The following is a 24,258-nucleotide window of genomic DNA, read 5'->3' as shown; positions in this document are numbered from 1 at the left end:
CAACAGTCCTCAGAAGATGGCACTTAAGCCGAGATTTAAAGGATGAGAAATGGGGTCACATTCACTGTAAATTAGTTAAAAATAATCCCCAATTTTTTCAGCAGCTAAATCGGTCGTGTGGGCGAAGAAGCCTCGCGGCCAACACTAAAGATGGAGGACGGGGGTGGGTAGGGAAACGCGTGCCCCGGAGCGCACATGCATTCTGATTGGCTGGGCATGGATGACGTCATGCGGCGGCGGCGGAGCATCCGGGCTCCTGGCAGCGGCGCTGTCGGGGCTCGCCGAAGAAGCCGCGCGCAGCGGAGCGGACGGCTGCGGGCGCTGTCGGCTGCCGGCAGGGCCGAGCGCCGCGCGTCCCAAGTATGGCTGGCTCTCTGCCTCCCTGCGTGGTGGACTGTGGCACCGGGTAAGAATCTCTCGGCGCCCATCCCCACTCCTCCGCGGCCCCGCTCCCGCCCTGCGTCCCGCCCTCACCTGGAGGGCTCAGGCCCCCGGCCACCTGGGCGGCCCCGCTCCCCCTGCACGGTGCCTGCTGCCTCACTCCAGGCTTTGCCTTGACGTTGTAAAGTCCCGCTTTCCCGCAGGGAGGACCAGGAGGGAGGAATTGAGGGCATGAGTGTGCCCACTTCTCGCCTCTCCCGTCTCGTGGTCGGCCGCGGGTCGCTGCACGCGCACCTCCAGCCCCTGTGATGTGGCCCTGGCGGGGACCCCGGCCCGCGGAGCCTCACCCCTCTGGTGCTCTCGCTCGCTGCAGAGCCGTTTAACGCCATGTACCCGCTAGCCGACGGTGACAAGAATGTCACTGGCTCTCATGCTGTGCCTTCGAGTGTGTCACTTTTCCCGGCTTGGTAGTTCTTTCCCGTCTGAGCCACCAACTTGGCACCTTTTTTTACCCACCACTCTGCTCTTTGCCAAGCTCTTGTTTTAGTTTGCATGGACTTCTCATTTCTCTTAAAAATGATGTGTTTAAAAAGACTCCATTTTGGAAACAGTCTAAATTTGGGAAGACCTTTTTTTTTTTTTTTAATTTCGTTTTTCTTCTTGGGTGTGAGGCTTTTTTTTTTTTTTTTTTTTTTCCTTTTCTTTTTTGATGTTATATCCAAAAGAGACCTTAGGAAATGCCCTTTCAGTGGTCCGGGCTCCACATTAGAAAGGTGATCACTGAATCCAACTAAATGGATTTGGAAATCTGAGCTTGCCTGCTTGCATTGCAGATGTATTTCTACTAAAATCGCCTGGAAGTAAATTTAACCTTTTAAAAGATTAGTCAGGAAGGGAACTTAATCATTTTGTCACGAAATCTTCAGTGGCATGTTCACCTTACCCATAATTCTCTTCTGTAGAAAAATGCACTTGGTTTCGTTTCCTTGACAACCTTGTGGGGGTGTCCTCTCATTTGCCACAGTCCATGTCTTACTGATAGTTCTTTCCTTTTGCTGCCGAGGGACCAGTGGTGGTAACATGCTGGAAAAAAACCTGCCTCTTTGCTTGTGCTAATTTTTTCTTTTTTGAAATACACATTATAGAGAAGTTTTGTGGTTCATTATTTTAGAAGTTGTTTTGCTACTCAGGACACAAGCTCAAGTCACTATTAATATTAAGCCACCTCCCCCATTTGTTGACTTTTTTTTTTTTTTTGCTGGTGGTATTGTCCCCACATGTGGGTGGCCCTAGGTCTATGGGGGTTATCTGGGACCTGGTTTGGAGCCGGCAGAATAGGCTCCGCAAACTTCCATGCTGGGGATGGAACCCTGGCCCAGGTGTTGGTTTCTTTATCCCCTCCTGCTGTCTTGGGCACCCCACACTCTCTCAGATCTGACAGTGTCAACAGTGGAGACAACATGTAAAAATAATTCTCATTTCCACATTTGCTTGTGAGAATTTTGCTTTTGTAATTTCGGTCTTGCCCAAACTGTTGAAATAGAAAAGCATTTCTTGGTGGTAGCAGCAAACTAATGCCTTCAGAATTTGTCAGACTTTTAATATTAGCAAGCTGGGAATCTTACTCATCCTTCTTGCTATAAATATCTAAAATGTTCTCAGTTTTGACCTTTTGAGGTAAGTGATTAATGTAACTGCTCCTGGGAAATTCACCTTTACTAGATCATTGTGGCCCAAAGCTGTGTTTCTGGCTGTCACAGACTTTGGAAGCAGTAGTAGTGAAACCTATTTCACATGGACATATTCTGCATTGGAAGCCCCTGTGGTTATGAATCCCCTTTTTCCAGCATTGGAAGCCACTGTGGTTATGAGTCCTGATTGTCTAGTGTGTGACCGAAAGGAGCAGCCTGAAGAGCCTAAATTTACCCACTTTATCATGTTAGGAATTCTTGTATTTGCAGAGAGCTAAAATAGTTTTTGAACTGTATTTTACCTCAAAATAGAACAAAAAGTGGTAAAATGTGGATAAAAATAGCCAGGACTAAGGAAAAGAATGGACCTGGGACATCACCTTCAACTTGAGACCACTGGTTGTTATAGTTGGTGCTCACATTTGGTCTTGGTCTTTCTGTATGACATCATCATACGAGAGCCATTGTTTTGTAATTAAAGTCATCAGGAAGGAAGGAAAATACCTGTATTTCAGATGAAAAAACTGCTTAGTACTAAAGTGTAAAAGAAAAAAGTGTGTGTTGAGCAAATATAGTGGGTGCCAATGTTTTACATGATGATATGCTAAACAGGTTTGTGTTTTAAGTGATGGGGACGGAACCCAGGGCCTCTAGCAGGTCAGGCAAGCATTCCTCCACTGAGCTAGATCCAAAGCCCCCAGTTTTAGCAAATACGTTTCATGCTGGCAGCCTTGAATCATCTGATAAACCCTGAGTGCTGGTACCAGGATAATGTGGACAATGGGATCTGTTGGAACCAAAAATAAAGCTTCAGCTATTTAAAGGGATGACTAGGCTACATGGCTTCTAGAGAATAGTTCACAAATCCAGTCTCACTTCTCCATTAAACTTTTTAAGTGCTTTTTACATTTTTGAACTAATTTTGAAATAAGTCCGAATTTACTGAAAACTGGAAGAGAACAAAAAAACTACTGTATATTATTTTTCTGGTTTCGTCAGCTGTTAACATTTGTTTTACCATTCTCTTTTTATCATACATATTGTACTTTTTGAACTGTTTGAAGATTGCAGACATAATATTTTTTATACTGAAATACTGCAATGTGTACTTTCTGAGAACAAGGACTTACATAGTCACAGACGGGTTATTAAAATCAGAAAATAGAACATTTATGCAATATTATTGTTCTGTATGCAGTTTTCAGTCATGTGAGCAGTCACATGTCTTGTGGAATCTCACCCCCTCACCGTCAGCACCATACACTGCATTTGGTGGGCATTTTTTTTTTGAGATGAGTTTCATTATGTAGCCCAGGCTGACCTTGAACTAGTGATCCTCTTACCTCATCCTCCTCTGTGCTGGGATTACAAACATACTCCACCACACCCTGCTGGTCATCGTGTTTTGTAAGTTTTATATAATCTGGACAGTTATTTTCTTTACCTTTTTTGTCTTTCAAGATTTGACATTTTAAGGCTTGTTTGATGTTTTCTGTGGTAGGTACAGATTATGTATTTCTGTCAAGACTGGCACAGAAGTGATGTTGATACTTATTAGTGTATCCCATCAAAAGGCTTAAGATGGGCTGGCGGAATGGAACCTACTGAGCATGTGCAGAGCTCTTGAGTTCAAATGCCAGTACTGCCAAAAAAGAAGTCCTTAAATATCTATTTGCCTCATTCTCAGTGATGTTCACTTGGATCAGTTGGATAGGGTAATGGCTGCTGGGCTTCATTTTACAGTACTGTTTTTCCCTCTGTACTGTCATTTGTGGGAAGATTTTTATGTAAACACCCTGTTCTTCCTTAAACTTTCACCCATTCTTTGTATCCATTGGTGATTTTTTTTTGTGTGTGTGTGTGTGTGTGCGCACGTATGTTATGGATTTTTGAACTCAGGGCCTCATGCTTGCCAGGCAGGTGCTCTACCACTGCTACTTGAACTATACCTCCACCCCATTTATTGACTGAATTGATTATTCTAGTGATAGTTACAAAGTGGTGATTTAAAAAAAAAAAACAAACCTTGAGTATTCTCTCTTCTTATCAGTTAGTATTTCACTATAAGCAAGAACTTCTCAGTATGTCCTGTTTATTGCTCTTGTGGATTGTTGTTTTATTCAAATCCATTATGCCATCCTCATTATATTCAGCAGGTTATCTGTTATTGGCATTATTTGTTTTGATGCTTAAATTATTCCATATTTGGTCAACTGAATTTCATTCAGGCTGGGTCCTGGCTTCCATCATTTTTTACATTCTGACATTATCAAGAGACCACAATGATAGACTTGTGCAATGATTGATTGCAGTGCTGGGGATCGAACCCAAGGGCTTGTGTTTGCTAGCAAGCTAGGCAAGCATGCTACCACTGAGCTACACCTCCAGCCCTTCTTTTCGTATTTTGTTTTTGTCAAAGTATCTCTAGGACAGATTCCTAGAAATTGGGTTTCTGGGTCAAAGAGCAAATGCATATGTAATTTGCTGCATGAATTCCACCCAGTAGTGTGCATTCTCACTAGTAATGTGCCAGAGAGTGTTTGTCTTATAGACTCACGGTCACAGTCCATTGCCAACTTTTTTGTTTCTTACCAAGAAATGGTATCTTGGTATAGTTTTAATTTGAATTTCTTGTTATAGGTGAACCTAAGTATCTTTTCACGTGGTTAAGAACCATTTGCATTTCTTTCTCTTTCTGCAGCCCATTTTCCTCTGGATTTTTGGTTTCTGCTTTATTGTTTAGAAGCTCTTTGTGTATTAGGGTACTTTTGGATGGAAGGCTTCCACAGACACCCTCAGTTCAGTGAAATGGAGAATAGTTACAAAGCAAAAACAACCTAGGGAAGGAATGCTGGGGGCCTCATCTGGAGGAAGCCAGGTGCAAGATTCTGGAGGCATCCCCTAGTGCAGCTATACTGGGGGCACTTAATTTCTCCTCATAAAGTTGTGACAACATGTGTTGCATTGTTTACAGGAGGAAGCTCATTAGACACCCAGTGCCCAAGATTTTCACTGGGGGCTGCTCATGCAGGCACCCTCTGTGTAGCTCATACCAAAATTTCAAGTTCCAGAAGGAAGGCAGGGCTTTGCTGTATACCACATTGGTATCAATAGGGAAAGGTGGGAGTCTTTCTGAGATGTAAGCTCCCAGATGCCAAAGGTCTCACTTGAAGCAGACCTTTTTATTCCCCTCTGGGACTGGGGTTTGGAAATCAGCTTCGTGCTTCCGAAGCAGGCACTCTACTGCGTGAGCCACACCTCCAGTCCTTTTTGCACTGGTTATTTATTTTTATTTTTTTGATGGTACTGGGGTTTGAACTCCAGCCTCACGCTTGCTAGGCAGGCAGTTTACCACTTAAGCCTCTCTGTAAGCTGTTACTCTTGTTATTTGGAAAATAGGGTCTCCCTGTTTGCTTGGGCTGGCCTGGAACCTTGATCCTCCTGATCTCAGCCTTCCAAGTAGCTTCTGTTATAGGCCTGAGCCCCAGGTGCCTGACTTGCAGTTGTGTTTATTTGTGGATTTTGTCTTGTGTTGCCTTCTTTGTGGGTCTGTTCATGTAGTAACACTGCAGAGCCAGAATCGCTGAGGTATTGAGAAGGGTGCCCTGTTTGGGGTTTCCCGTCTATTCTTGCTTGGTCTTCCAAATGAACTTTTATCATCAGCCTCTCTACTTTCTGGAGATAGCTGCCTGATGGTGCTTTTGTTGACATTTATTACATTTTAAGTTAAATTTAGGGGTGGTGGTGTGGCTCAAGTTGTAGAATGCCTAACAAGCATGAGCTCCTGAGTTCAAACTCAGGGTTTGAAAGAAAAAAGATAATTTAAGGAGGATGATTATTTATGATGTAGAGTCTTCCTGTCAAAGACCATGATGTATCTTTGTATTAGCTTAGGTCTACTTTTTATCTATTAGGAATATTGTGGGTTTTTTTTTTTTTTTCCAGATGTATTTCTTTTTCTTTCTTTTTTTGAGACCACGTCTTGCTACATAGCCCAGGCTGGCCTCAAATTTGTAATCTACCTTCCTTAATCTCCTAAGTGCTGGGACTACAGCTATGTGTTACCATGCTTTGCTGATTTCTTAAATTTACACCTGGGTATTTGATTTTTTTTTTTTCCCTCTGGTGCTGTATTGAACCTACGGCTTCGTGCCTGGAAGGTGGTAGCTCTCTACTACTGAGCTACACCCACATTCCCTTGACTTTCTTTTTGCTCTCATAAATAGAATGTTCTCTTTCATTTTACCTATTTATTTATTTATTTTTTTGGTGAGGAGTACTGGGGACTGGATCCAGGGCCTTATACATTCTACACACAGGTGTACCATTGAGCTGTACTCTCATCTCATCTTTTTTTTCCCCTTGACTGTATAAAGATTCGTTTTTGTTAACTTGATAACTTGTTGCTTTACAAAATGCTCATGTTATTGGTATGAATTTTCCCCTTGATCTTTTGGGATTTTCAGATATAAAATCTTACCATTGGCAAATACTGTGTTACCTTTTCTTTCCCACTTCTAGGCACTCAGATTAGTTTTTTATTGATACACTGCAGTGGACAGACCTCCAAAGCAGTGTTAAATAGGAATAGAGTTAGTGGGTATAGCTGTTTTGTTCCTGACTTTAGTGGGTTAGCTTCTGATGTTTCTAAAGTAAGTCAGGTGCTGTCTTTGGGCTTCTCTTTATGTGTGTACTTGAATACTGTATGTGAATATGGAAATGCATATGTGTACATTTGCACTTAAGTCATGTTAAGTCTCTGTCAATTCATGTTTTTTGGAATGTTTGCAAATGTAAGATGTGGTTACATTCTTTATCATAAATAAAGCATAGGCAGTTAATGGGATGGATTGTATATATTCATGGATTTAAAAACATCCATTAACTTCTGCATTTGTGGATTATCCCCACTCAATCATGATGCATTATATTTTGATGTGGAGGTGTATTATTTGTTAAAATTCTATTTAGATTTCTGTATTGGTATAAATGTGATTGGTTTATAGTTTTGCTTTTTTGGTGCAATCTGTTGGGGTTGGCGGTGAGTGTTACCCTGTCTTTATAAAACACTTGGTAAACTGTTCTTTCCATGTGCTCTGGAGTCATTTCAGTAGGCTTGGGGTCTTGATAGTAGTGAAGTGTGATAAGGTTCCCAGTGACACCCTCTGGGCTCTGTCCTTTCTTATGCGGAGTAAGTACTGTTCTCCCTGTGTCCTCTGTTTGGCTAAACTTTCTGTTTCTAAGTGAAATCAATTTTGGTATGCTGCATTTGTCTAAAAAAATTCATCCGGGTTTTTCATATGTATGTATGTAGAAGCTTCTTGAATTTTAAAAATCTGTTTTTTATGTTTTTTTCTCTGCCACTCATATTTGTGTATTATGTTTTTTTTTTTTGCGGTATTTGGGTTTGAAGTTAGGGCCTCATTCACACTTGCTAGGCAGGTTCTCTACCACTTGAGCCGTTTAGCTAGCCCTTTTTTGTGATGGGTTTTTTGAGATAGGGTCTCTTGAACTATTTGCCTGGGGCTGGCTTGGAACCACGATCCTTCTGATCTCTGCCTCCTGAGTAGCTGGGATTACAGGTGTGAGCCACTGGCGCCCAGCTTAGTATTGTTTTCTTGATGATTCAGCATATGGCCTTTCTGTGGTGTGGATCTTTTTTCAAGGGGACACTCTGGGCTTTATTCTATTATTTTGCTGTTTTTTTGACTCATTTATTTCTGTTCTTACTACTACTAATTTCTTCCTTTTTCTTTTTCTTTCTTTCTTTTTTTTCCCTCTGAGTGCTGGAATTAAGGTGTGCAGCACCACACCCAAATCAGTTAGTAATTTTATCTAATGGTTGCCTTTACCTATTTTTAGTTTTTTTATTTTTTTCTATTGTCTTCAACTATGAGCAATGATGAAACAGACTTGTAATTAATCTCTTTATTACTTTCCCCTTTCTCTGTCCCAGCATCCATCTGGTTTGAAGAAAAAGATCCTGTTACTTTTAACTAATAACTAGAAGACAATCAATAAGCCTATTTATTTATTTTTAAAATCTGTACTCTTTTTGAGTTGTGCTGAACCTGTATTGTTTGAGAATGGAGCCACTCATTACCACCACGTCTTAAGAGCTTCGTTTCTGAAAAGTTGTCTAAATTGTTAGTAGCACTGTTTTGTTGTTGTTGTTGTTGTTGTTGGGACTGGGGTTTTGAACTCAGGGCTTTATGCATGCAAAGCAGGCACTCTACCACTTGAGCCACCCTTCACTGTTTTTTAAACAGTGTGAGGCACACTCACTGTTTTATTAAAACTATATATCATTTCTTTATTTTGGTGGTACTGGGGCTTGAATTCAGGGCCTTTACCTTGAGCCACTCCACTAGCCCTATTTTTGTGAAGGGTTTTTGAGATAGGGTCTCCCAGTCTATTGGCCTGGGCTGGCTTCAAACTCATCCTTCTGATCTCCTGAGTAGCTGGGATTACAGAAGTGAGCCACCAGCGCCCGGCTCACAGATCCTTTCCATACTAAAGGCTTTTTGAATACTTTGTCACACATGATGACATAAATGCGCTTTCACATGGCTCCTCTTCCTGGGGCCCAGAGTGAGCAAACAAGATAAAAATAGGGAAGAAAACAGCTAAGATCCACACATATTTTATGATGTTTACAGTAAAATGCGGACCCTCTTGTGGGAGGATATTGGGATGTGGCATTTCTTCCCATCTCTGACTGGCTGCATGCATAAGTGACTGTCCTTGTTGGAGAGTTGGGAGGTGAGGATGGAGAAGCCATCACCAAAGAAGGCAGCTCTGGCAGCAGATCATGAGCCCGCTGACCTGAAAGAGGGACCACGCCCTGGAGATGTCCTTATATCTTTTGACCTGGCTTCCTGTGAGGATGACCATCTAGATCTGAGCAGGAGTCAAAGATGAGCTATTTCCTGTTAGTCCCTTGACTCCTTCCTGATCTCTCACAATGAACTTGGCAATTAGGCTTGTTCCCAGGATTTAGGATTTACTAGAATTACTAAGAAAGTAGACCATACTAAGATTCAGGCTGTGAGCGCCCACCATTCCAGTGATCTTTCTTCCTCCAAACACCCCAAGGATGGCTCAGAAGTCGCAAGGCGTTGGATTCAGTATCTCTAAGTGGGGAGGAGAGTTGTTTTGGTGTTGTGCAAGCAATAGGTCAGAGAGAACTGTACTCATTCAAAGCAGAAAGGATCCATCATGGGACTTATGTATAGAAAATAAGGGACAGGACAAGTAGATGCAGATGAAAAATACACTTTGGAAGAGGGAGCACTTCTGGAATCACAGTAGCGTTTTAGACAAAACTGTATAGTTCTAAACGTTTACACAACATGGACTCGAAAAAATGAAGAGCAGAGAAGTGATTCAAAAAGATAAAAAGGAAGGTGAAAGGAGGATGTTAAAGTAAACTGATGTATGTAAGTTTACAGAAGGAACTAAGCATTTCTTTTTTTTTTTTTTGGCAGCACTGGGGTTCAAACTCAGGGCTTCTTGCTTGCTAGGCAGGTGCTCTTACTGCTTGAGCCACTACACCAGCCAGACGTGATGGAAACTGCAAGAAGTAGTACCATTGCTCCTGAAATCTCAGTTACATGAGGATAAGCTTTGGGACATTGCAGAGAGCCCAGTAGAGAAGAAAAAAAAGGGAGAACAGTGATTAGAGAGTAGCTGGATGCTGTGAGAGAGACTCATCAATTAAAGTTTTCTAGGAGAGCCAGGCAGAGTCTTACATCAGTAATCCCAGCTGAGAGGCCAAGCAGTAGCATTGGGTTGAGAGTTCAAGGCCAGCCTGGGCTACATAATGAGACCCTGCCTCAAACAAAAAAAAAATACATTTTTTTTTTCCAGCTGGGTGCCAGTAGCTCACATCTGTAATCCTAGCTACTGGGGAGGCAGAGATCAGGAGAATCATGGTTTGAAGCCAGCCCCTGGCAAATAGCTCATGAGATGCTGTCTTGAAAAAAAAAACCATCACAAAAAAAGGGCTGGAAGAGTGGCTCAAGTGGTAAGAGTGCCTAGCTAGCAAGCATGATGCCCTGAGTTCAAACCCCAATACCACCAAAAAACAAGACAAAAAGAAACAAATTTTTCCTTTAATAAAGGGTCCTATAATTATGTAGGTATAAGGACTCACTGTGCACTGGTAGAAATTCAGTAAACAGACTTTAAAATGGAGATATATCTTGGTGAACTTACTAAACCTGAGATATAAAGAAGGAGTTGTACACATGTTTAAGCTGTAAAAAAAAACCCAAGTGAACTGGGTACTTACAATGGAAAAGATAAAACCAAAACAGTCTGGGACTTCTAAGCAGTGTGGGGCAGAGGAGAGGATCTCAACAAGGCCTAAATCCTAAAAGCTACCCACACTTGCTCCTCAGCCCTCTAGTTCCAGCCCCTCAGGCACCCGTGCAGCTGACTATTGGGCTGCTTCTAAGCTGGCTTCCCTTTTTTTTTTTTTTTTTTGGTGGTGCTGGGATTTGAACTCATGCTTCCTAGGCAGATGCTCTACCACTTGAGCTACTCTGTCAGCCCTTTGTGTTTGGTATTTTCAAGATAGGGTCTCAAGAACGATTTGCCCTGGCTGGTTTTGAACTGGGATCCTCCTGATCGCTGCCTCCTGAGTAGCTAGGATTATAGGCGTGAGCCACTGGTGCCTGCTGCTTTTTTTTTTTTTGGGTAGTGCTGAGACTTGAACTCATCAGCACTTGAACTTGTGCTCCTGCTAGGCAGGCACTCTACCACTTAAGCCACACCCTCAGCCCTGCTAGCTTCTTTAATGTCTAAGGTCAGTCATCAGCTTCCAAGGGCCAAAATCTTGCTGTTTTCTCCTCATCTGTGTGGGTTAATACAACTTAAAATTGTTTTGCTTTGGTTCTAGTGGGTTCTGGAAAAAAGTGAAGTGAGACCATGTTTACTACACCATTGAAGCAGTTGGAACACTGTCTTAAATACCATTTTAATCTGGAAGCTAAGAGTTCATCTTGTAATATTCAGAATCCAAAAGAGGCAGTATTTCTTGGTCTTACATTTACCATAACAGAGAGGAAAAAAATGGAATTAGGAAGGGAAATAGATAGCAGGTAATATAAAATTTAAGGGTAGATCAAATAGGTAAAAAAGATTAAATTTAGCTAAAGTAAATAAATTTGAACTTACTGAATTCTGTTCTATAAACAGACAGTTTTCTCTACAACAACCCAGGGAACATTTAAAAATGGATTGTATACTTACAGGACACAGTATGGGACTTACATATTTTAAAACTTTATCATTTAGATTTGGAAACAATTTTATTTGAAAATCTTAGGGAGGGTACTGTTGTTCTGGTTGAAATTTAGGGTTGAGACAGGACCTCGTAAGGGTCTCAAATCAGAACCTCCCTTCAGAATGCAGTTTACGAACAGTGTATAAATATGCAAAGATCTAAAACTGTTTTAAGATGTAACATTTCCACTTTTGAACATAAATTAATTGAGCTTACATTGTCACCTTCTGCTCAAGACACATGGTTGGAGGAAGAATTTCAATTATATATAAATAGATTGAGTTGATGATAGATTCATTCTCCTGACTTTGCGAAGCTAAGACTACATTACTGCTATTGAAAGATAGCGGTAGTTAGGAAGAGTAAAAGAGTCTTCATACTGAGACTTCAGAATGTTTGGGGCACATAAGGACACAGTACAGTTACAGAAAGAAATACTGGAAAGATACGCAAGTATAGGAAGTGGGTGGATGGGCGTAGGAGCGGGAGTGAGACTTCTCTATTCCTTTTTATATTGCTTCAGAGTTTGACTTGTGAGAGCATGCTTGTTTAAAAGAGAGTTGTGACCATTGGCACTGCTTTGTGTAGTTGTGGATTCTGTTCCTGTAGCCTCCTCTCTCCCTGTCCTGATTTTCATAGGAGAGAAGGTCTGGTGTGAGGTGGTGATGCATAGGTTAGTCCTGAGAATGGGGCTGGCAATCAAAGATAGTTTACATGATTTCCAGAGTGGTGCCTGCCTCCACCATGTTGGGTGTCTTTTGGAAGGTATTATCAAAACAGACCCAAGGGCTTTTCATGTAAAAGGTGATAGTCCTAAATGCTTACATACGTGTTTGGGAAAATTTGATTAGTATACGTCTTCCTATTTGGGATAAAAGAGATGGATAAAACCAGAGGAGAGCCAGATGGCCCGTGACTCATGCCTGTAATCCTAGCTAGTCAGAAGGCAGAGGTCAGGAGGATCAAGGTTCAAAGCCAGCCTGGACCCTATCTCAAAAAACCCTGTCATAAAAAATTGAACTGGCGGAGTGGCTCAGGGTGAAGGCCCTGAATTCAAGCCCAGTACCGCAAAACAAAACAAAAAACCAAAACAAAAACCCATGAAATTTTAGTGTGTAGAGGGACTTTCAAAGCAGAAACATTATCTACTTGATAGATTTGGTCACCTAGACTGATTAAATAGTTGTATCTCAGAAAATGACAGTCATGTCCTGTGTCCGCCAGTGTACTGCTTGTAAGGTGGCAGTTCCATAGATGATGTCAGTTTGGGAGGTCCGAGCTATCTTAGTTTGTGAGCTCTCTGATGTTCACACAAAATACAGTGCTTTTCTTGTTAAGTGGCACAGGGTTGTATAACTCAAAGTAAAGAATGTACTGAGAAAAAGTTAATGACATATTTGAGCATGCATTAATGTCCTCAGTGTGTAAAGAGTTCATACAAATGGTCAAGAAAATACTGAAACTCTAGTAGAGATATTTAAGGACAGTTTGTGGAAGACAGATCACTATGTCAAATAACATTCAGTAGTAAGTAAGTAAAATTATTGAACTGTGAGACTCAACATTTTCCTTTTGAATTAGAAAATATTTTCCAAAATGGTAAGATTTAACATTGAGGTAGACATTATTGCACATTTTACAGATGAAGAAACTGAGATACTGAGGGATGAATTTACTGGTCTAAAATCACATGGTTAGTGCTGGGATTTGTTCTTTTTTTGTTTTGTTTTAGATGTTTTTTGGTGGTACTGGGGTTTGAACTCAAGGCTTTAGGCTTGCTAGACAATTGAGCCACATCTCCAACCCAGGGGTTGGGATTTGGATCCAGTATTGCAGTTCTGTGAAATTGCCTCACGACACAAATACATAGTTTTCAACTCCTTTCAACTATGTTATATATCTGTTTATGGCAGTAACTATAAATCTTCCTTTGGACAGCTGCACAGGATTTATTGAATGAACATAATACTTATGTAGGATATCCTCTAATTGGAACGTTTCCAGTTTTTTGTTTTGCTGTTGCTGTGTTTCGTGTGTGTGTGTGTGTGTGTGTGTGTGTGTGTGTGTGTGTGTCTTTGTATGTGTGCAGATTGTTCCTGTGGTGTTAAGTTCCTAGACATGTCCTGTTTGGATGATAGGATATATGTATTTATGATACATAATATGAAACTTCCCCTTATAATGACTCTTCAACCTTTTATTGCCACCTGTGAACAACCTGCTATCACTTTGAGTATGAGCCTGGATTTTGAATGGTTTGCATTACATTTGTAGTTGGATTTCGTGATACTTGATTTTTCTTTTAATGATCTTGACTCTTTGTATATTAAGATGTCTCACTAGTCACAGTGGCTCAGGTCCATAATCCCAGCTACTTGGGAGATGAAAATGGGGAGCATCACTGTTCAAGGTCAACCCAGGCAAAGAGTTAGGGAGACCCCCATCTCAGTCATTAAGTGGGTATGGGTGTGGTAGTGCACACCTCTGATTCCATAGATAGGAGGATTGTGGTTCATGCCCACCCAGACAAAAATGGGAAATCCTATGTGAGAAACAACTAAAGCAAAAAGGGTTGGAGGTGTGACTCAAGTGAGATAGAGTGACTGCCTTAGCAAACAAGAGGCCCTGAGTTCCCCTGTACTGCCAAAAAAAAAAAAGTCTTAATTCCTTTGCTTTTTCATATGGAGAGTTCTTTACACATATGATATAGTTTATTAAGGGTAGTATTATTCTTTAGTTGTTGCCATTCCGAGTGAGAGCTTTTCATCCAGTGGGTGTTCTTACTTGTTGATTTTTGTCTATTTAATAATTAGTCACTTAATGAATTCCCTGTTGCTTTTAGCTTTTCACCTAATTTTCCTCAGGTATTCTAGGCATACAATCATTTATAAATAATTAGTTTTTGTCTTCTCTTTCCCAGTATCCCTTTTAGGGTTTTTTTTTGGTGATTTGTGCTAAATTCTTTCAGAACAGTGTTAAGTAAGTGATAGTGGATTTCCTTGGCTTAATTCTGACTTTAATAAAGGATGCGTCTACCATTTCATTATCATTTGGTTTGACAGACTCCACCCTAATCATTTTATTGTAAGGATTATGTGCTTCTATTTTGAGTTTTAACTTCTTTTTTGTGTTGGGTATTTTTGAGATAGGGTCTTGAACCTCGATCTTCCTGATCTCTGCCTCCCAAGTAGTTAGACTTATAGGCATGAGCCACTGATGCCTGACTGAGTTTAAGTTCTTTACACTATTAGTTAGGCCCAGATTTCTTTTTCTACTTTTAATTGCATACATAAATTGAACTGAAAAGTATTTTTTCATTGAATGCCTAAATACCTAAATGTTCTAAATAATAAGAACTGGCACACTAAGTTTTTTTTTTTTTTTTTGGCAGCACTGGGGTTTGAACTCAGGACCTCATGCTTGCTAGGCAGGTGCTCTTACTGCTTGAGCCACTCTGCCAGTCCTCTTCTGAGTTTCCGATCAGTATTAAAATTCATGCTATATATAGATATATTTTATTTGTTAGACTGTAACCTGAGGTTGAAGAGCTTGCCTTATATAAAAGTGTAAAGGTGGCTGCATGTGGTGTGGCTTTGGTCAGTGATTTCTAAGTTGGCCATCAGAACCCTTATGGAAGAAGCATGGGCTCTTAGAAATAGACGCTAGGCTTCTTCCCTTGAGATTCCTGCACTGGACCTGGGACTGTGTATGCTAGGATTTTCTCAGGCGTGGCTGATTCTCTCAGATGCCTATCCAGATGGTGTTACGCTTGTCTGCCAGGTACAGTAGGCCAGGCTACAACTGAGAAAGTAATAGGCAATAAGTACCTATTAGATTGTAATAGGTAAACACTTCAAGGACCATTCTGACTACCTCTGGGCTGTTCCCCATCCTCCTCCCTCAGTATGCATGGTGACTAAACACTGTGGGCTCTTTGGTTTATAGTTAGTTTCTGGTAACCTGGAAATGAGGAAAGTTTGTTTTTATAAATGGGAATGCGAACACTTCCAAATTTAAGAGTTACCTTTTACTTGATTTTTTCCCCTTGCTCATTAAATAATTGAGCTGTCAAAGATCATTTCTAAATGGGTTTGCTAAGTTTGCTTGGGACATGAAAGTCACTGTTTGCTTAATGTGACTGCTGCTTAACTCCTGGGGAAGAATTTGAGGTGAGCACGGTTATGTTACATTTACAGTGCTGCAGTTATGTTCTCATTGATAGTTCTGTGAGCCTGTTGATACAGTTGATTAGTTTTGAGTTTGAATGTATTGTCTTGAAAAATCATGTTAACATTCATTACATTGCAATTATTCAAAGTAACAAAACCTCAAGTGCATTTGATGAAGAGCAGCATGGGAAAACTGAAAGATATTAAATGACCAAGAAGTGTTCTGAATAGCCTGTGTTTTTTGTCACTGGGTTTCTTTCTTTCTTTTTTTTTTTTTTAAAACATGGCTTCAGTTATGCTGGGAGACTGGGAGTGGGTTTGTCTCTCAGTAAGTTGTTAGAACATAAGAATATTAATATATCTTCATGTTAGTTTGCTTAGTATTTCTGCTGCTTAAGGAGCCTGTGACTGTAACAGAGGCCTCTGTGTAGCAGAGTGCTGTGGCTGCACAGTCTGAATGTTCCTGCAGCTGTTGTTGAAAGGTATTGCCAGTATTTGGTTTAATTTTGGAGCTGTGGGCTAAAAGGGAGTGCCAGTCCATTTCTGAAGTCTTGTTGATGTGGGCCACAGTTAAGTTTCATGGTACAGAGCAGGAGAGGAAGATGAGGTCTAGCTGTTGGAGGATGTCTGGTATCTACTAGACCTAACATTTGTGTGCATTTCATCCCCACCACTCTGCAGATCAAACTGTTGATGGTGTACAGCAGAAAGAATGAACACTGGTTTGGAACACAGAACACATTTTTAACTTTTCAAAAATTTAAATGAAATATTTCAAACATACAGAAAAGTAATAGTAAAATTAATAACGGAAGCTTATGAGGATAGCCTTCTACTAGAGTTTGTATATATATATATTAATGTGCTCTGTATCATGCCAACTGGAAGAAGCAGCTTGCATTATTATCCCCATTTTACACATGGGAAACTGACATACAGAGGTAAAGTAACTGCTCCAAATTCTGCAGAGAGCAGAGCTGGGATTTGGATCCAGGCAGTCTGGTTCCAAAAAGTGCATGGTCTTAACTAATGTAAAATACTTGTTACAAAAAAATAATATAGCAGGCAAATGATCTGATTTTAATAAATGTTTACATCTTACCATATTTGTTTTAGGGGTCTTTGTCATTTTTTAAACCCATTGCACCTTCTTGCATGTTCTCATCTGTAAGTAGGCAGTCGTGTCAGCACTCTGTTGTTTCTGGTTCCATCCATCTTTTTCCTCCTTCAGCCTCCCTCTGTCAGACACTGTCCTTTTCCCAGCATTTGGACAGTGATGACCTTTTCTTACTTCTGGGAAGAACCTATTTCAGCAGATATTTAGGAAGTATCTCTCACACTACAGGCAGTGTGCTAAGGAAGTAGAGAAGAAGCCATGAGGAAGAATCCTATTGTTGACATCACAGAACTTATAACCTAACAGTGTGGGGAATGGGTTTATTTAAAATGATTAAGTGCAAGTAGATAAATTTTACGTTTGATGATTTTAGTTATTCCTGGCCTATCTGTTGGATTTAGCCTTGGGTCAGTAATTCATTTTGTTTATTTATATTGTCTGAAATGTGCTTTCAGCTGATGGTCAAATTGGGGATAATTTGGATTTTCTTTCTTTTTTTTTTTTTTTTTTTTGAGATAGGGTTTCTTTCTAGCCCAGGCTGGCCTCAAACTCCTAGTCCTCCTGCCTCAGCCTCCCCAGTGGTGGGATTATAGATGTATGCCACATCACCCTGTTGATCTGGAATTTTTGTAGTTCAGTTCGTGTTGTACCCATTCTAGAAAGGCTCTGGGGAGACCTCTGTCCCTGTGGCTCCATGAGCCCCAGAGTGGGAGGTTTTTGGGCCCACTTGGTTATTTACTCTGGTGTCAGCTGTGTAGTCTGTGAACTTGAAAGGGGTTCAAATGGGTCTTGACCTCTAGGGTCAAGAGGTGTCAGGGGTGGGCGTTGGCCTTTCCTGGATCCCATTGAAGCTGAGCAGTAAGTGATGTAGGACAGTCAATCTGCTTGTTTTCTCTCACCAGACTTTAACCACTCACTGCGTGTTCGAAAATGCTAAAGCTAGCATATGGCAAAATACATTTAAAAATCATAAAATGAATTTATTAGAATTAGAAATATTGTCACACCAAAAATTTAATCTCAAGCATCTTCAAAGAATTTGTAAAACAGAATGAATTCATAGTTATTTTCACAGTGCTAGAGAGCATTTTGCTCAATGTCAGCATCGTTGCAGTGGGAGGGGCTGGCTGTGCAGACTGCACTGTTAATTAGCCCTGGTCAGGAGGGGGAGCTGATGAGGCTTCTCAGTTTACCGACTGCTTCCAGCAGATGGTCGCAGTGGTGGTTTTCACCCCCCTTTTTCTATTTGGGAGATTAGCAAATGCTTTTGGAACAGATAGTAGTATTTTGGCATTTGTTTTAGTAAAGGCTTTTGGAATCTATCGTAGAGAATATCTTGACAGAAAGTGGGCTTCTTCTGAAATGAGGTGATAAAGAGACGCTCCTGTCAGATGAGTGTCAGGAGACGGCAGTAGCTGTTTCTAGACATATGCCACGACATCTTAAGAAAATTATATCATTTTCTAACCACCCCCCCCAAAACAAAAAACAAAAAACAAAAAACAAAGTTCTGGAAGTTGGGAAGTAACTGTACTTTCTACAGAGCCAGCACTGGAGTTAACCAGCACACTTAGATCTGGGTTCTTTGCTTGCAGTTCAGTTGGCTGCTTGGCCTTAGGCAGCTTGGCCGGCCTCTCCGCGCTCTGGGTTCCTCATCTGCAGAGTGGGGTACTGTCTGCTTTCTTCAGGGTTTTCTGAACCACTGAGAGTATGAAAGCACTTTTAAAATCGTTAGGGATACACAAATGTAATTTACGTGCTGACCGATCTGTGTTTTCTTTCTAGTAGAGGAAGCATATTACTTTAAGCTTTGTAATTACTTTATTTCAAATTAGTGTTTCAGTCTCAGCGTTGAGAATTTTTTGTTTTGTTTCTTAAATTTGAGTTAGTATTCTGAAGTTTGGTAGTATAGGAGTTGGTGCATATAATGAGACAGTAATGGAATGTGGACGAGAGAGCATTACCATCTAAACATGTGTTGATGACTTTGTGCTTTTAGGTATACCAAGCTTGGCTACGCAGGCAACACTGAGCCACAGTTCATTATTCCGTCATGTAAGTAAAGCTCTACCTGGGTTTTTAAAGGCTTGTGTGTCTTAGCATTCTCATTCTAAGCATTTCTAACTTTCCAGTTCTGTTTATCATGGTATATTAATTTACTTACCATCTAGCTACTGGGAAGGGTTATTTTGCCACCTTGTTCCTAAATGTTGCTATAAACAGTACCTGTGACCTAAACCAGTGTTCTAGCCCTTCTACTCCCTTCTGATACAACCCTTTGTCACTGTCACTGAAGTTTCATCTAGAATAGTAGGTAGAGGCGTTTGCTCAATCATCAATGTCTAAACTGCCTAGAAAAAGTCTGTCTGGGTCTCTATCGCTAACTTGCAATTTTAAGTAACTGTAGTTCTGTTGACTTAGCAGTTCTGTTGTGCTGTATTGAACAGTTATTAGCAGGATTTCATTCACTGTAATGAAAGACTTTTTTGGTGGAAATGAGGAGCCTGCTGATTGCTTTCATTTTGTGACAAGCCTTTGGTTTTTATTTAATTTTTAGTTGGTAGAAAGTAACAACCTTAAAAGAAGTGTCCTCACATTTTGACGTGAACTCATCCTGTCCACTCTTTGTTTCCCATGGGAGTCTCCCCAAGGTCAGATTGGTGTTTGTAGGTAACATTCTCTGCAACTATCTAAATCCCTGGTGGTGATTTGGAGACAGTTTGCCAGAGAGAAAGGTATATCAACCAAGAGTGAAGGGAAACCTTGGTTCCCTAAATATGGCTCCCATGAGACACTGTGAGTGATTAGCTTAGTGACGCTGTCATGACAGGATCTTATGACTAGGACTGAACTGAGGATGTGGAAGGTGGGGAGAGGAGGAAGGCTTGATTGGTATTCAAGGAAAGGATAAAGCTTTTTGGTGATTGTGAGTGTGCACATTGTTAGAAAGTGGCTCAGGCCTATAATCCTAGCTACTCAGGAGGCAGAGATCAGGAGGATCGTGGTTTGAAGCCAGCCTTGGCAAATAGTTCCCAATACCCTTTCTCGAAAAAAATTCGTCACTGAAAGGGTGGAGTGACTCAAGATGTAGGCCTGGAGTTCAAACCCCAGTACTGAAAAAAAAAAAAAAAAAAGTGTACTACAGGTTCCTCATTCTGGTTTCTTGTTGCTGTATCACTGACCATGGTTTTGATTTTCTTGATCTCAACACTTTGATGCCACAAATGGGTTATTCCTGATGATAGGCATTATTGGTCTGCTGTATCTTCATTTTAAGTTTATTAATTGGAATATTTGTATGTCAGGGCTGTCATAATAAAATACCACAGATTAGGTCACTTATACAAGAGTAGTTTATTTTATCACAGTACTGAAGGCTCAAGCCCAGGTTCAAGGTGCTGTCATGGTTGGTTTCTGGTGAGGTCTCTTTCTAGGCTTGCAGAGGGCTGCATTCCTTCTCAGCGGGTCCTTATATGGCCTTTTGTCTGTGTGAGTGTGTGTGTGTATATGTGTGTGAGAGAGAGAGAGAGAGAGAAAGAGGAAGGGAGGAAGGAAGGGGAAGGGAGAGAAAGAGGAAGGGAGGAAGGAGGTGAGAAGGGAGATCGAGAGAGAGAGAGAGAGAGAGAGAGAGAGAGAGAGAGAGAGAGAATATACATTGGGTGTGTCTTCTTAGAAGGCCACCCACTTCTACCAGATTAGGACCCTACCTTTGTAACTTCATTTAACCCTAATCACTTCCCTAAAAGTGTTTCCAAATACAGTCACATTGGGAGTTAGGGCTTTGGTATTTGAATTTTGTGAGGACATAGTTCAATCCGTAAAAACTGATACTCTGTAGGATGAATCAGTCTTGTGTGAATTTTATTACTGTGAGTGATCATTCCATGCTGAGTCAACAAATTGAACTTTTTGACTACCTTTCAAAGTAGAAGATTAGATTTTACCTTGTTAAGTGTATCAACTCTAAAAACAAAAAATTGGGCTGGGATGTAGCTCGGTGATACAGCGCTTGTCTAGCATGCGTGAGGCCCTGGGTTCGATCCCAGCACCAAAAAAGAAAAGAAAAAAACAAACCTCTCCCCCTAAAAAAAAAAACAAAAAGCTGACCTTGCACCTTTTTGGTTTATTACGCTGCCGTTTAAAACTGTCATGAGCACTCAGTTGGCTGTCACCATTTATAGAGAAGGGGAATTGAAGTTGTTAACAGGATTTCATTCTCTGCCAGCAGACAGGTGAGCTCTCAGACTGGGCTGTCAGAACCTTAGCAGTGGCAGAAGCTGCAAGACAATACAAGCCTCAAAGGAGTGGGAGTAAAAGGGCTCCATTGTAGGCTGAAATTATTACAAGAGATAGACATGCCCCAGGAGGCAAGGGTGAAGATGTTTGGGCAGAAGTGAGAGTCTTAGACCGGTGAAAGGCCTTGGTTACTGTGGACATGTACTGGCCTACTGCGGGTCTTTGTGTTGGGAGTGGAGTGGCTTTTCCAGAATGTATGTGCTGAAATGGCATCAGAAGAGAAAAGTTGGGCTGAATGTGCAGCACATCCTAGGGTGGTTGTCTGGTATATACAAAGCCCTGGGTTGCATCCCCATCACCGAAACAAAGATGGAGAGAGGGAAGGAAAGGGGCAGAGAGAAAGAGGAGAAGGGAGAAATGGAGGGAGACAGAGAGAGAGCGAGAGCGAGAGAGAGAGAAAGAAGAGCAAAGGAGAGAGAGAAGCTTTTGTGTTGGTGTGTGATGTGTGCTGAGGGCTGGAAGCAAGACTTTTGAGGGCCCTAGGATAACACTGGCCCTGAATCCATCCCAAGCTTTGCTTGTCTCTGGTTTGTTTGAACTTCTGTACAAAAATTGCCTGATTGTTTAAAAAAGGCTTAATTTTTATTCTTATCTGTGTATATCCATCCATCCATCCATCTATCCATCCTGGAGATGGAATCCAAGGTTTTTTGCATGCTAGGCAAGTGGTGTGCACTGAGCTACATCTCCAGCCCAAAGGTTGTTTAAGTGTTGGAGATTATTGGGAATCATTGAAAGCTTCAGGCAGAGGAGTGTGTGCTGAGCACAGCCGTAGAAAGAGGCTGGGTCAGGCAGTCCTTCTGCCCTAGCTCTCAAGTGGCTGGGATGACTGGATAGTTTCATTTTAAAGATTACTATTGTGTCTCTTCACTGCTGTAGCGGTGCTTTTAAGACACATAATTTAGATCTCATCCTTAGATATTCTGTTCCTGTTATCTTACTTTGATTTCTCTCAGTTGACTTTTTGGCTTTAGATAACTTTTTAGCATTTAGGAAAGTAGTCTTTCTCTTCTGATCACTCACAGTCTATATTCATACAATTTTTATTTAAAAAAAAACCTACAGAACTTTAAGAACATTATTCTTGCCAGGCATCAATGGCTCATGCCTGTAATCCTAGCTACTCGGGAGACAGGAGGATCAAGGTTCGAAGCCAACCCTGGCAAATAGTTTGTAGACCCTATCTCGGAAAAACGTGTAACAAAAAGAGGGCTAGTGAAGTTGCATAAGTGGTAGAGTGCCTGCCTTGTAAGTGTGAAGCCCTGAATTCAAACCCCAGTACCGCTCCCTCCTCCAAAGAACATTATTCTTTATTAAATTTAATCCCTTTCCTTCCCTTCCCTCCCACCCTCCCTCCCAGACTGCTCTCGAACTTGTGATTTTCTTGCTTCAGCCTCTTGAGTACTGGGATTACAGGCATGCAGTATAATACCTGGCCAATCATTTTAGTTTTGTTTCATTATTACAGCTAACAGGTGTTTTGTATTCTAGATTGTATAAATCATTTGTAATCTTTTTCTTTTTTTTTGTTTTGAACTAATTATAGATTCCTTGGAAGTTGCAAAGATAGTTTACAGGGGCCTGTGTGTCCTTAATGTACCCCAAAGTTTGCATCTTACACACTTGTAGTATAGTATTAAAGCCAGAAAATTGACATTGGTACAACGTGTGGGCATAGTTTTGTGTGTTTGTAATTGTTCCTTGATGGATTTTATGATTGCTCCTGAGATCCTTGCTTGATAATTTAAAATCTATGCGTCATGTCCCTTTTTTGCATATATTAATTGTACAAAGGGTTTCACTGTGATGTTCCCATCCAAGCATATGATGTACTTTGATTGATTTCACCCTCTGATCTTCAGTTCTATCCATTTTCCTGCATAACGATATAATTTCATTTTATGATGAATTAATATTCCATTCTGTATGTATATCACATATTCTTTATCCATTCATTGGTGGATGGGTACTTAGGCTGATTCCATAGTTTGGATATTATGATTGTGCTGTTACAAACATGGGCGTACAAGTATTTCTGTTGTATGCTGACTTACCTTTTTTTGGATAACGTACCCAGAAGTAACATAGCAGAATCATATTGAGTTCTATTTTTAGTTTCTTGAGAAACCTCCAAATTGATTGCCATAGTGGTTGCACTAATTTACATTCCCACCAGTCTGCCAGCATTTGTTTGTTTTCTTTCTTTCTTTTCTTTTTTTTTTGCGGTACTGGGGCTTGAACTCAGGGCCTTCACCTTGACCACTCCATCAGCCTTATTTTTTGTGAAGAGTTTTTAGAGATAGGATCTCAAGAACTATTTGTCTGGGGTGGTTTCATACTGCAATTCTTCTGATCTCTGTCTCCTGAGTAGCTGGGATTATAGATGTGAGCCACTGGTGTCTGGCCTGTTGTTTGTTTTCTTGATGATACTGTTCTGACTGGGATGAGATGAAATCTTAGTGTTGTTTTGACTTGCATTTCCTTCATAAGCTAAGCTTGTTGAACATTTCTTCATGTGGTTCTTGACCATTTGTATTTCTTTTGAGAACGGTTTATTTGCCCATTAATTAATTGGATTGTTTTTTCTTTTGATGTTTAATTTTTGAACTCTTAGTATATTCTCAACATTAGTCCTTTATCTGATGAGTAGCTGGCGAAGTGAAAAATCTGTGCCATCTTGATACTGTTGCCCATTGATTTTCTTCCTACTTAAGATGCTCCTGATTCTTTGATTTTGCTGTGGTGGAGAGTTTTCAGGTGTTTGAGGTATGCCTTGAGATTCTAGACCTCATTTTAGGGGGATGCCCCTTCGTTCTGCCAGTTTGGGGTCAGAATGAATGTCCTGTTTGGCCTCTGGACACTGCATTGAGGGACCTGTGTTATTGCTGAGTGGGAACAGTTGGCAGGGTTTGGTAGCGCACTTTGCTGGGGGTGCTGGGGCTACAGCTTTCTGCATTGCTTTCCCTCACTTCTTCCCTTCCCTCCCCTCTTATCTCTTCTCTTCCTTTCCATTATTTTTTGATTAAGACTTACTTTGTTGTTGTTTGAAATTTTGAGTGGCATACTTTCATTCTTGCTACATTTAGAATTTTGTGTGTGTATATATATATATATATATATATATATATATATTTTTTTTTTTTTTTTTTTTTAGCGGTACTGGAGTTTGAACTCAGGGCTTCACACTTGCTAGGCATTCGCTCTACCACTTGAGTCACCCTGCCAGCTGTGTTTTATGTTGGATATTTTTGAAAGAGGGCTTTATAAATGTTTTGCCTGGGCTGGCTTCAAACCTCAGTCCTTCTGATCTCTGCC

The 24,258-nt window shown here is 40.8% G+C and overlaps 1 protein-coding gene across 4 annotated transcripts in view; it reads left to right on the top strand.

Annotated features, from left to right (window-relative positions):
* Positions 1-252: 252 nt before the first annotated feature.
* Actr3b (actin related protein 3B) overlaps positions 253-24,258 on the top strand; it is an 80,183-nt gene continuing 56,177 nt past the window's right edge. The window contains exons 1-2 of one of the 4 annotated variants that reach the window (XM_020167385.2): positions 253-406; positions 18,647-18,702. In XM_020167385.2, coding sequence (XP_020022974.1) covers positions 363-406; positions 18,647-18,702 — 100 coding nt within the window. In that variant the 5' untranslated portion in view covers positions 253-362. The remainder of the gene's footprint in view (positions 407-18,646; positions 18,703-24,258) is intronic. The other 3 variants (XM_020167390.2, XM_020167386.2, XM_020167389.2) reach the window with 3 other exon arrangements.

This window comes from Castor canadensis, chromosome 2, assembly GCF_047511655.1.
Source record: "Castor canadensis chromosome 2, mCasCan1.hap1v2, whole genome shotgun sequence".
NCBI classification, from domain to species: Eukaryota; Metazoa; Chordata; class Mammalia; order Rodentia; family Castoridae; genus Castor; species Castor canadensis.
Note: the sequence above shows the minus strand (reverse complement) of the source record. Positions and strands in the feature narration are given on the sequence as shown.